Source organism: Lingula anatina, chromosome 1 (genome assembly GCF_051362555.1).
Source record: "Lingula anatina isolate TDL-2025a chromosome 1, LinAna3.0, whole genome shotgun sequence".
Lineage (NCBI taxonomy): Eukaryota > Metazoa > Brachiopoda > Lingulata > Lingulida > Lingulidae > Lingula > Lingula anatina.
The window spans coordinates 43,681,604-43,694,743 of record NC_141767.1 but is presented as its reverse complement, the minus strand read 5'-3'; the positions used below and the strand labels follow the sequence as shown (position 1 = coordinate 43,694,743).

General features: G+C 35.7%; 1 protein-coding gene across 1 annotated transcript; it reads right to left on the bottom strand.

The window, feature by feature from the left end:
- Positions 1–289: 289 nt before the first annotated feature.
- LOC106158065 (astacin-like metalloprotease toxin 5) lies at positions 290–2,719 on the bottom strand. Its single transcript, XM_013533907.2, has 4 exons — positions 2,224–2,719; positions 1,719–1,797; positions 710–904; positions 290–424 (listed from the first exon to the last, which is right to left on the bottom strand). The coding sequence occupies exons 1-4, from the start codon at positions 2,559–2,561 to the stop codon at positions 290–292; spliced, it is 747 nt and encodes a 248-aa protein (XP_013389361.2). The 5' UTR covers positions 2,562–2,719.
- Positions 2,720–13,140: the final 10,421 nt, after the last annotated feature.

Genomic DNA, 13,140 nt, shown 5'->3' with positions numbered 1-13,140 from the left:
ATGTAAAAATGGATTCATTAACCATTGGTAAGTATGAGAAAATTGTTGTTCACTCCAGGAAAATTCATTTTTTGGCCAAAATGAAGAGTTATTATCACTTTAAATATAGATAATTAAATATATTTAATATTAAACGCAATCAAAAATAGGTTTCGTGACATCGATCGTTTATCTATAACCTAATGTAGTTGGTGTATTTTACATGCAAATAATTACGACTTGCATTATTAGAATTTATATACATTCTGATAGTTTGATGATCATGTCCAACAGCAGCACTGTACCTATGTCAATTACCTGTGCATCGGTACGCTTTGCTCAAGGATTTTATGTCATAATAGCTTAATCCACGGCGATTCCCAGCCAAAAACGATAATGCTTGATCTCTGACTTCAATTGTTGGTTCAGAGTTTCGACTGAAATCCTTTGAAATTAGACAGCTTAATTGATTAATTCACATCTAAATAGAAGTAATCCTTTTGAATTTCAATACCTTTTTAAATAATTAAAAGATATTAAAAAAATTCAACAGCTGGAACTATATTTGGTCAATGGTGATCATAATAACGGTCATGTACATGTTTTGGGCTATTTAAATAAGGACCAGCACACGGGTGTCAATATTTTTTTCATCATAATATAAATGAAAATACTTATACAACTGCCATAGTGCATGATAAACGCATCATTTGGTAATCTAAATACTTACGTAAGTTCCATAATGCATGATAGAACCAACATCATACTCAGCTAACGTCTCAACCCCCTCCATCATCATGAAATTGAGCATTGCGTTCTCCCTAACGTTTTTGAAATTGACTTTAATGTACTTATTTCGGTCTTTCCGTGAGTGCTCATGGTGAAGACCTACGATATGACCCAGTTCGTGTATCACAGAGCCCACCTGAAATTTATTCAATGTTGCAATATGTTTCTTAGAATAAGGGACGGCTTGTCCACAAAAAAAATAAATAAATAAATAAATAAAATAAAATAAATAAATAAATAAATAAATAAATAAATAAATAAATAAATAAAAAACTTACCCTCACCAATATAGACTGTATTATCTTATTATTCCCCCCAAGTGCACCTGTGCAGTTATTACCTTTGCCTACAGTCGTGTAAAATGATGCCAATTCTATTATCTTTTTATCAGCACCTCACTTTGTAAAAGAGTGGATATCAATATCAGTTTGTTAATGTTGAAAATGTTAAAATACAGATGATGACACTTACAGTAGAAAAGAAGTTTCATTTTGGGCGATTCTTACTCACAATAAGATTCCATGCACACTAAAATCGGCCGATTCGAAACATGAGTAGGCTCGGCACCTGGGCTTTATTACATGGACACATTTGGGACGAAGAAAGTTGCACATTTTATTTTTTAAAAGTGCACTATGTATGAAAGAAAAAATGTCAAAATATCAGGGTTATCAATCAACTTAACGTACTTCGTAATGCCTGATCACAGTGGATGAGGGGGGGTACACAAAGGGAGTAGTGACAGAACTGCGTGGGTGCATTGATATACTTGTATCACCTTTTTTCTCCCAAATCGATTTTCTTTTAATGAAAATACGCATCAATTGGAGCATAGAAGTACAAGCTGTACATACTTCCATAAGCGGAATGACTCACATTTTCTTCTCTTTTTCCTATAACTACAAAATAAAAATAAATAAAAAAAACTTTTGATAAGACATTAAACTTACGTCTTCACACCCAGGACCAGATAAACTCACTACCTGAGGTTGTTTAGATTCTCTCATTCGTCCAATGTTAGCATAGCAACTGAAAAAAAATGTCCAAATTGAATTAAATCTGTCACTTGTTATCATCGGTTCAAGCATCCGAGGTGGATATCGGTGTAAACGTACGACAGTAGTGAATGTGTGGGTCAAGTCGAGGCTTACTATGCATATTTCTTCTTTTCGATGCATTCACCAATGAACATGTAGTTTTTTTTATCCTTCGTTTAATTAAACCTTCGTTCGATTCCCCTAATGACTGAAAGGATATCAAGTATTCGAAAACAAATGGCAGGGATACACGCTGATCCTCCAGATACCAGGATGTCTTTACTCTTTTACAGTCTGTGTAAAATACAAAGGGGAGAGTCACCGCAAATGCTCGGAAACTCACGATAGGTTTATTTGCAGTGGAAAAATAGAGTGATTGCCAAATATAAAGTAGCTTTATTTTTAACTTTTTATTTACCCTCCAGCTGAATCTTTTCCAATTCTCAAGTAAAATTTCAAGTCTGGTAGAGCATCATCGAAGCGAAGGAATCGGAGACATGTATTGTCTTCCAGGTGTTGTATTGCTTTTAATACATTTTCTTTAACTTTATTGCCTGAAACATACGTCAACCATAGGATTAAAGGATATGTATTTGTCCAAATCATTTCTGAAATAGATGTAACCCAGCAGGCGTGAAATGTTATTTGGGAGTGATTAGCCGCCGAGTAACAGCCAAGAAGGAAAAGACCAATCTGCATACTGAGATTTTGATTATTTTTCCTAATCCTCGGCAACTTCATGTGGCTTTCTTTCATCTAATGGCAACCAAGTACTAAAGTTTCGTCGCATCATTATAAGGGCGCATTCCCATAGATTTCAGATCGATCTATCCCCGTGAGGAGTCTCACTAGATTACTGTCAGATAATCCGGCTTAAATGTCCGTCCCGCCTACTACAAGCTATAAGGGGAAGATTAACTTTCGTGCCCGCTCGGCTGACAGCTATTTAGCGTGAACCCCCAGGGAGTTAGGTCGATCTAGTTGGATCGATCTAATCTCTGGGAATGGGGTCTAAGTGACATGTTGGTGACTTGTTCTTGAGTACTTTAATATTTTAATATATAAACAAAGTCGCTCTAAAAGCGCACGATTTTTTTTTTTGTCAATTTCTACACTTTAACAAGAAAGGAAAAATTAAGAAATATATTTATGCGCAGAACTAGTGTTTCTACAGCAGGTGAAAATCATTTTTTCAGGGTGATAAACAGGCCAATACATGCCATTTAATGAAAAATCAAATTGCTCAAGCATTGTTATAGGGCGGTAGGCCCATATTTTACGAACGATGCGAAAAAATGAATATTTTTACTCAATTGCTTATCTGCTGTTGATTTACAATCTTAGGTAATTGATGACAAAATTAATAAGATTATGATCTTTGCTTTTTTTCATGCTTACCCTCTTGACAACAAAGAGAAAGAAAAAGATAGAAGCAAACGGAGAAAAAAACAAAAGCAGGGAGCAAAGGAGTAAATGAAAAAAAAAGAAAAATTTAAGGATGAAGATCATTAGAGCATTATAGTTACTTAAAGATGTTATACTCCCTTCCGAAGAGTTAACAAACACCCATGGTATAGTAGCATTAGGCCACTTGTCTCCAAGTCCTGCGAGTCTTCTCCTTTGTCTACTTTTTACTTCCACCTTAGCCAAAAAAAACAAAGTTCTGCTTAAGTATTCACTGTACACGTAGTATTAACAACAAATGAAACAAAAGTAAGACTTTTGATGGATTTATCACCCAGTCAAACATATAGCCGAAGAAAAAAACATAAACCTAACATACATGTAGGCGGTTCTGTTCACGATTACCCACAGCACGGCGGTACATTTGCATAACGTTTCCATGTCGGGATAGAAGAAAAAGAGATGGAATGTATATCTCGACTCACCAGTTGTCCAGTAGCACTAATTTTGAGGTTTACTCCTTCTTTTCCGAGATTAGCAATACCAATTCGTATATAACATTGCAACACAGTACACCAGATGATACAAACATATAAAGTTGAGGTAAAGACACGATACATGCTGATGTCTTTTATAGAGCGTGTGAAGCGATTCTCAGCATATTTTGTATGCATATAATGAGCTGAAATAAAATGTCAGCAATTTCTGTCGGCAGTATCACCCCACGAAAATTATAGTACTTGGCTGACCTTTTGTTTTTCGTCTTGATAACACCGAAAGCGACGAGAGATGAGCATCATCCACGAAGAAAAATATTTTAAAGGCATTTGATCAGTTGCCAAACAAACGAAAACGAGCCTCCTAACAACCTCATTATACCCGTTACTTGCATTAATTATGCACCGAGCGCATATGGCATTATACAGGGTGACTCCCAAAAAGCAGAAATCATTAATTTTTATTATATCCTACGGACTGAAACTTCAATATATGCATGATCATTCCCCAAAGTTTAAGTTATCTTGGTCGCTTTGCATAAAAGCGCCAAGGCATAATGGAAGGTATTTCAAAAGCTTATCATTTAAAGTAGGTAACTTAGAAACTTGTAACAGGTATCATTTCTAATGAGCAAAGTATGACCTTTAATTTGAAAAGAGTTTGGAGGTCAGAAGAGGCCAGAGTCATTCATATGTATCAAGGTGAATCTCGAAAAAGGACCAAAACAACTTAAAATGCAATATCAGATTTCCATATTTTCAAAGAAATGTAACTTTTATGACTTATCTAGCTTATTTTGAGAGCTGTTCATATTTAAATGTCCAAAGGTAAAATGATATATAAATGACTCACATTGTCATGTTCGTGCTTGCTGAAGACTGATGGTAACTGTTGCTGATGAAGACAGCCATTTAGCCTATTTCCGAGTGACTGTTCACTTCACGTATGGTGTCAAACAAACCTGGTTCTAAAGGAAATCATGAGTAAACAAATGGTTCTACATGAAATAGCCTTATATGGCCGTTACTCTCTGTTCCAATATGGCCATGCCCCACCTTATCATGCCAGGCCATCACAACCATTTTTCTGGAGTACGCAGTGTAGCACTGGACTGGTCTGTTTATTCTCGATCCTTAGTTGCATCCCATTTGGCACTGTTGGGATGCTCTATACTGAGCTGTTAGAAGTCAAGAAGTCCAGGAAACTACTGATTTAGGACCTTTTGGAGGGACCGGTTGATCGTAACCAAAGATACATTAACAAACAGACCGTCTGGGTATTTACAGAAACAATCAGTGTTGCCTTTCAAAGATTGCAGGAAGTCCCCATTTTTTTCATACGATAAACGATGTGGGCACTGTCCTGAGACAGACAAAAGAAGGAAGCAAAACTAGCGTTTAAATAACCGGTAAATATAAATAATTAAATATATCTGATATTAAACGCAATCAAAAATAGGTTTCTTGACATCGATCGTTTTTGCAGAACTAGTGTTTCTAGAGCAGGTAAAAAAATTTTTTTTTTAGAGTGAAAAACAGGCCAATAATTACGACGTGCATTATTTGAATTAATATACATTCTAAGAGTTTGATGATTATGTCCAACAAAGCACGGTACCTATGTCAATTACCTACGTCAATTACCTATGTCAATCGGTACGCTTTGCTCAAGGATTTTATGTCATAATAGCTTGATCCATGCCGATTCCAGGCCAAAAACGCTTGATTTCTGACTTCCATTGTTGGTTTAGAGTTTCGACTGAAACATCCTTTGAAATTAGAAAGCGTAGGTGATTAAATCACATCTAAATAGAAATAATCCTTTTTTGATTATAAAAAATCCAACAGCTGTTACAATATTTGGTCAATTGTTATCATTATAACGGTCATGTAGATGTCTTGGGTTATTTAAATAAAGATCAGCACACCGGTGTCAATATTTTTATCATCATTATATAAATGTAAATACTTCTACGACTTTCTTAGTGCATGATAAACCTGCATTTGGTAATCTAAATACTTACATAAATGCCATTATGCATGATAGAACCAACATCATACTCTAACATCTCAACCCCCTCCATCATCATGAAATTGAGCATTGTTTTCTCCCTAACGTTTTTGAAATTGACTTTAATAAAAAACCTACCCTCACCAAAATATAGTATCTAACAATTCCCCAGAAGTGTAATTACACTTGTGCAATTATTACCTTTGCCAACAGTCGTGTAAAATGATGCCAATAATTATCTTTTTACCAGCACTTCACTTTATAAAAGAATGGATGTCAATATCAGTTTGTTAATGTTCGGTAGGGGATAGAGACAGAACTGCGTTGTTTCTTTTCATCCCAGTACGAGGTGTATTGATTAACTTGTATAACCCCTTTCTAAATCGTTTTCTTGAAAATACACATCAATAGGGGCATGGAAGTACAAGTTGTACTTTCTTCCATAAGCGGTATGACTCACATTTTCTTCCATTTACCCCTATAACTACAAAATGAAAATAAAGGAAAAGCTTTTGATAAGAGATTAAACTTACATCTTGACACCCAGGACCAGATAAACTCACTACCTGGGGTTGTTTGCTTTAACTTATTGCCTGAAACATACGTCAACCATAGGATTAAAGGATTTGCATTCGTCCAAGTCATTTCAGAAATAAATATAACCCAGCAGGCGTGTAACGTTATTTGGGAGTGATTAGCCGCCGAGTACCAGCCGAGAAGGAAAAGACCAATCTGCATACTGAGATTTTGATTATTTTTCCTAATCCTCGGCAACGATATGTGGCTTTCTGTCATATAATGGCAATCAAGTAGTAAAGATCCGTCACATCATTATAAGTGGTATGTTGTTGACTTGTTCTTGATAACTAAGTTCGTATATCCTAATATATAAACAAAGTCGCTCTAAAAGCGCACGATTTTTTGTCAATTTCTATGTTTAAACAAGAAAGGAAAAAATTAAGAAATATAATTATATGCAGACGTAGTGTTTCTACAGCAGGTAAAAATCAATTTTTAGGGTGAAAAACAGGCCAATACATGCCATTTAATGAAAAATCAAATTCCCCAAGCATTGTTTTAGGGCGGTAGACCCATATTTTGTGAACATTGTGAAAAAATGAACATTTTTTACTCAATTGGTTATCTGCTGTTGATTTACAATCTTAAGCAATTGAAACCTTCGACTGCATAAACCAACTGATAAAATTAATAACATTATCATACACCAGTAGTGGTTTCTTTAGACGTATATGGACAGATACAGATACAGATTATGATCTTAACTTTTTTCATGCTTACCCTCTTGACTACACAGAGAAGGAAAAAGCAGAGAGCAAAGGAGTAAATGGAAAAAAAAATGAAAAATTTAAGAATGAAGATCATTAGAGCATTATAGTTACTTAAAGATGTTATACTCCCTTCCGAAGAGTTAACAAACACCCATGGTATAGTAGCATTAGGCCACTTGTCTCCAAGTCCTGCGAGTCTTCTCCTTTGTCTACTTTTTACTTCCACCTTAGCAAAAAAAACAAAGTTCTGCTTAAGTATTCACTGTACACGTAGTATTAACAGCAAATAAAACAAAAGTAGGACTTTTGAACGATTTATCACCCAGTTAAACATATAGCCGAAGGAAAATAACATAAACCATAGATACATGTAGGCAGTTCTGTTCACGATTACCCACTGTTACAGCACGGCGGTACATGTGCATTACGTTTCCATGTTGGGATAGAAGAAAAAGAGATTGAATGTATATCTCGACTCACCAGTTGTCCAGTAGCACTAATTTTGAGGTTTACTCCTTCTTTTCCAAGGTTAGCAATACCATTTCGTATATAACATTGCAACACAGTACACCAGACGATACAAACATATAAAGTTGAGGTAAAGACACGATACATGCTGATGTCTTTTTATTGAGCGTGTGAAGCGATTCTCAGCATATTTTGTATGCATATAATGAGCTGAAATAAAATGTCAGCAATTTCTGCCGGCAGTATCACCCCACGAAAATTATAGTACTTGGCTGACCTTTTGTTTTTCGTCTTGATGACACCGAAAGCGACGAGAGATGAGCATCATCCACGAAGAAAAATACTTTAAAGGCATTTGATCAGTTGCCAAACAAACGAAAACGAGCCTCCTAACAACCTCATTATACCCGTTACTTGCATTAATTATGCACCGAGCGCATACGGCATTTTACAGGGTGACTCCCAAAAAAAACAGAACCCATAATTTTTTTTTTTAAATCCTACAGAGGGCTTACACTTCAATATGCTAAAGGTTCAAAATGATATCATGCTCTCATTAAACAATCACTGTGATGTCATCTTGGTCCTCTTGGATCTTTCTGCTGCTTTCGACACGATTGACCATGATATTTTACTACAACGTTTGCAGTGCAGGTTTGGCATTACAGGAATGGCGACTGATTGGTTGAGCTCTTACTTAAAGGGAAGAACACAAAAAGTGGGAATTAATTCCCTTCTTTCTGCCCCTGAAACCCTGAAATATGGTGTTCCGCAGGGATCGGTGTTAGGCCCACTACTTTTTTCACTCTATATTGTGCCTCTTGAGGAGATCATTTCTAAGCACAATCTTCAGACCACAATTTTTGCTGATGATACTCAGATTTATGTAACTTGTGATAGTCGGTGTGATTATTCTGTAGTGTCAGACATAGAGAAATGTATTGATGAGATCCGGGTGTGGATGCTTTCAAATAAGCTGGCTCTAAATGACACTAAAACGAAATAATCTGGTTCTCATCTAAATTTAAAGATAGAAAGGACTGTGCTACTAACACTAATGTTCGCATTGGCAATGTGTCTGTGAAAGCATCTGTCAGTGCGAGAAATTTAGGTGTGTTTTTTGATTCAGCTGGGATCTTTGACAAGCATATAGACAATGTTTGTAAGTCGGCATCTTTTTCACTGTGGAGAATAGGGAAGATTCGGAATTTACTAAATATAGAAACAACTACAAAATTAGTTCATGCTTTTATTACATCAAAACTAGATTATTGCAACAGTATTCTTTTTGGGGTGAGTGACAGCAAATTGAAAAAAATACAATTGATTCAAAATTCAGCGGCCAGATTAGTTAAAAAGATAAGGAACCAGAGCTTGGATCATATCACTCCAGTGTTAAAGGAATTGCATTGGCTGCCAATCAAACAAAGAATTTTATTCAAAGTGTTGTGCATAATTTTTAGAGCTTTTAAAGAAAACACACCTGGTTATATTGCACATCTTATTCAGTCATCTGAACCACGCAGGTTAACAAGAAACTCTTTTGAAAACAATTTTATACTCAATCACTGTGAAATAGACAGAAAATGCAACAAATTCTATGGAGACCGGGCGTTTACTGTTTATGCTCCAAAATTGTGGAACAAATTGCCTTTTAGTATCAGAGCTGAAAGTGACTATAATACTTTTAAAGCCTGTCTTAAAACTCATCTTTTTAAAGAATTTTATGGTTAGTGTTCCTTTAAACCTTCTTGTTTATCATTTATTAAGAGTGAGATTGGGTTAATTTTAGTAGTATTTTAAAGTTATATCAATAAATTTTCTCTGCTTTCTTTAATTAATTTTATCAGTAAATGTTAAAGTATTTTAGTATTGTTATTTTTAGACTTTTTTTAATTATTTGTAAAGTGCATTGAAATGTAATGCGCTTTATAAGAAATAAATATTATTATTATTTTTATGTGAGTGATCATTCCCCAAGGTTTCAATAAGTTATCTTGGTCACTTTGCATAAAAGCACCAAGGCATAAGGGATGGTATTTAAAAGGCTTATCATTTAAAGTAGATAATTAGAAACTTGTAACAGGTATCGTTTCTAATGAAAAAAATGTATGACCTTTCATTTGAAGAGTTTGGAAGCCATTAGAGGTCAGAGTAATGTACAGTAAATATATCAAGGTGAATCTCGAAAAAGGACCAAAACAACGAAAGTACATCATCAGATATCTATATTTTCAAAGAAATGTAATTTTTTATGACTTCTCTATACCCTTTTAAAGTCATATTTAAATGACCAATGGTAAAATGATAAATAAATGAATGATAAATAAATAAATGTGCACATTGTCATGTTCGTGCTTGCTGAAGACTGATGGTAACTGTTGCTGATGAAGACAGCCATTTAGCCTATTTCCGAGTGACTGTTCACTTCACGTATGGTGCCAAACAAACCTGGTTCTAAAGGAAATCATGAGTAAACAAATTGTTCTACATGAAATAGCCTTATATGGCCGTAACTCTCTGTTCCAACATGGCCATACACCACCTTATCATGACAGGCCATCACAACCATCTTCTGGAGTTCGCAGTCGAGCACTGGACTGGCCTGTTTATCCTCGATCCTGAGTTGCATCCCATTGGGCACTGTTGGAATGCTCTATACTGAGCTGTAAGAAGTCCGGGAAACTATTGGACGAGCTGATTTAGGACCTTTTGGAGGGACCGGTAACCAGAGATACATTAACAAACAGGCCGTTTGGGCATTTACAGAAAAATCAGTGTTGCCTTTCAAAGATTGCAGGAAGTCCCCATTTTTTTCATACGATAATCGATGTTGGCACTGTCCTGAGACACTCAAAAGAAGGAAGCAAAACTAGCGTCTAAATTACCGGTAAATATATCGCCAAAAACGATAACGCTTGATTTCTGATTTCAATTGTTGGTTTACAGTTTTGACTGAAGTCCTTTGAAATTAGATAGCTTAGGTGATTAATTCACATCTAAATAGAAATAATCCTTTGGAATTTCAATACCTTTTAAATAATTCGATATTTAAAAATTCAACAGCTGTAACAATATTTGGTCCATGATTATCATTATAACGGCCATGTAGATGTCTTGAGTTATTTAGAGGGGAAGGATCAGCACACACCGGTGTCAATATTTTTTCATCATTATATAAATGTAAATACTTCTACGACTGTCTAAGTGCATGATAAACCTGCATTTGGTAATCTAAATGCATCTAAATACATACATGTAAATGCCGTAATGCATAACAGAACCAACATCATACTCTAACGTCTCAACTGCCTCCGTCATCATGAAATTGAGCATTGCGTTCTCCCTAACGTTTTTGAAATTGACTATAATGTACTAGCTTATTTCGCTCTTTCCGTGAGTGCTCATGGTGAAGACCTACGATATGAACCAGTTCGTGAATCACAGAGCCCACCTGAAATTTATTCAATGTTGAAATATGTTTCTAAGAATAAGGGACGGCTCTTCCACAAAAAAAAAAAAAAAAAAAAAAGAAAAAAGAAAAAAATTATCCTCACCAAAATTAAGTATCTAACAATTTCCCACAAGTGCAATTATTATCTTTGCCAACAGTCGTGTAAAATGATGCCAATTATATTATCTTTTTATCAGCAACTCGCTTTGTAAAAGAATTGATGTCAAATCAGTTTGTTAATGTTCGGCAGGGGGTAGAGACAGAACTGTGTTGTACTTTGGCCTACCCCCATGAGCGGTATGACTCACATTTTCTTCTATTTTCCTTTTAACTACAAAATAAATAAATAAATAAATAAATAAATAGAAAAAGTCCAAATTGAAGTAAATTTGTCACTTGTTATCATCGTTTCAAACATCCGAAGTGGATATCAATGTAAACGTACGATAATAGTGAATGTTTGGGTCAAGTCGAATTTTACTATACATATTTCTTCTTTTCGGTGATTCCCCAATAAACATGTAATGTTATTTTTTACAAAGTGTAGTACAAATCTTTTGACTGTATGAAAATGAGAAAATGCCGCAAAGTAATCAATTGGCGAGACCCTCACTCTTGGTCGAAATACCCATTTATTTTGAGAAAATCAGACTTTCGTTCGATTCCCCTAATGACTAAAAAGATATATTGCATTTGAAGACAAATGGTATGGATACACGCTGATCCTCCAGATACCAGGATGTCTTTACTCTTTTACAGTCTGTGTAAAATACAAAGGGGAGAGCCACCGCAAATGCTCGGAAACTCACGATTGGTTTATTTGCAGTGGAAAAACAGAGTGATTACCAAATATTCAGTAGCTTTATTTCTTTTTAAATTTTTTATTTACCCTCCAGCTTAATCTTTTCCAAGTAAAATTTCAAGTCTGATAGAGCATCATCGAAGCAAAGTAATCGGAGGCATGTATTGTCTTCCAAGTGTTGTATTGCTTTAAATACATTTTTTTAAACTTTATTGCCTGAAACATACGTCAACCATAGGGTTAAAGGATATTAATTTGTCCAAGTTATTTTTGAAATAGATATTACCCAGCAGGCGTGTAACGTTATTTCCGAGTGATTAGCCGCCGTGTGCCATCCGAGGTAAAATAACTTATTACATACAGAGATTGAGATTATTTTTCCTATATCCTCGGCAACTTCATGTGGCTTTCCGTAATATCATGGCACTCAAGTACAAAAGTTTCGTCACATCATTGTTTGTGGTAGGTTGTTGACTTGTTCCTAAGTATTTATGTCTTAATATATCAGCAAATGTCATGGGTCTCACTGTTTTACTTATACAGTGACCTCAACCACAGTGACTTCATCAAAACTCATTTTGCTTAACCAATAGTCAATTAGATCCCAATCAAAGTGTTGCCTTTGGTAATAATTGTTGTATTATATTGCTTAATAAAATTCTTCACAAATTGCACAGTGCTTATGCTTAGCAACCAAAAGTATAAACGCCGATATTTATTGTTTTTGATCAGCGCAAAGGTACATGCATTATTGAATAATATGATACAAGAAAAAACATTTTCGGTATCTGGATGATTTGGACCCTTACAGTACCCTTAAATGGAGACATCATATTTGGGCTTTTTCGCAAGATGTAAATTATAACCATTCATTTTATTTTAAGCCTCGGTCACAACCGACCTTACGGGCTCTTACAGGCTGTTTGCGTGTAAAATTTGCGCAGAATCTCACGTCCCATGCAAGTCCTTCTTACGAAATTTCGAGTCCGCAGACAACCCGTAAGCACATACGTAGGATATTGGACATGTCCAAAAGATTCTACGAATAATCTGCGAACAGCGAGGCCGCAAGCTTTACTTGCTCCCCTCGCAAGGAGTTCGCAAGTGGACCAAGACGCACGTCGTAAACAATGAAGGAGCAAGTGCAAGAGAGACGCGCGTTGTGCAAGACGCACGTCGCAAGCAATGAAGGAGCAAGTGCCCTTTGAGTGTTGAGTACGGCACACGCCCTCACAACTAACGAACAAAGTCGAAAGTACACCTGGAATACGTCGCACGTGCGTCACCCCCACGCCTGGAGTATAAAAGGCGTGCCCGCGACGCACGCTCGTGTCTCGACAATGAACGTCGATTGTGCAATGTATACAACAATTTTCAAAATTTTCAAATTTTGCTCAATTCAGCTTCTAA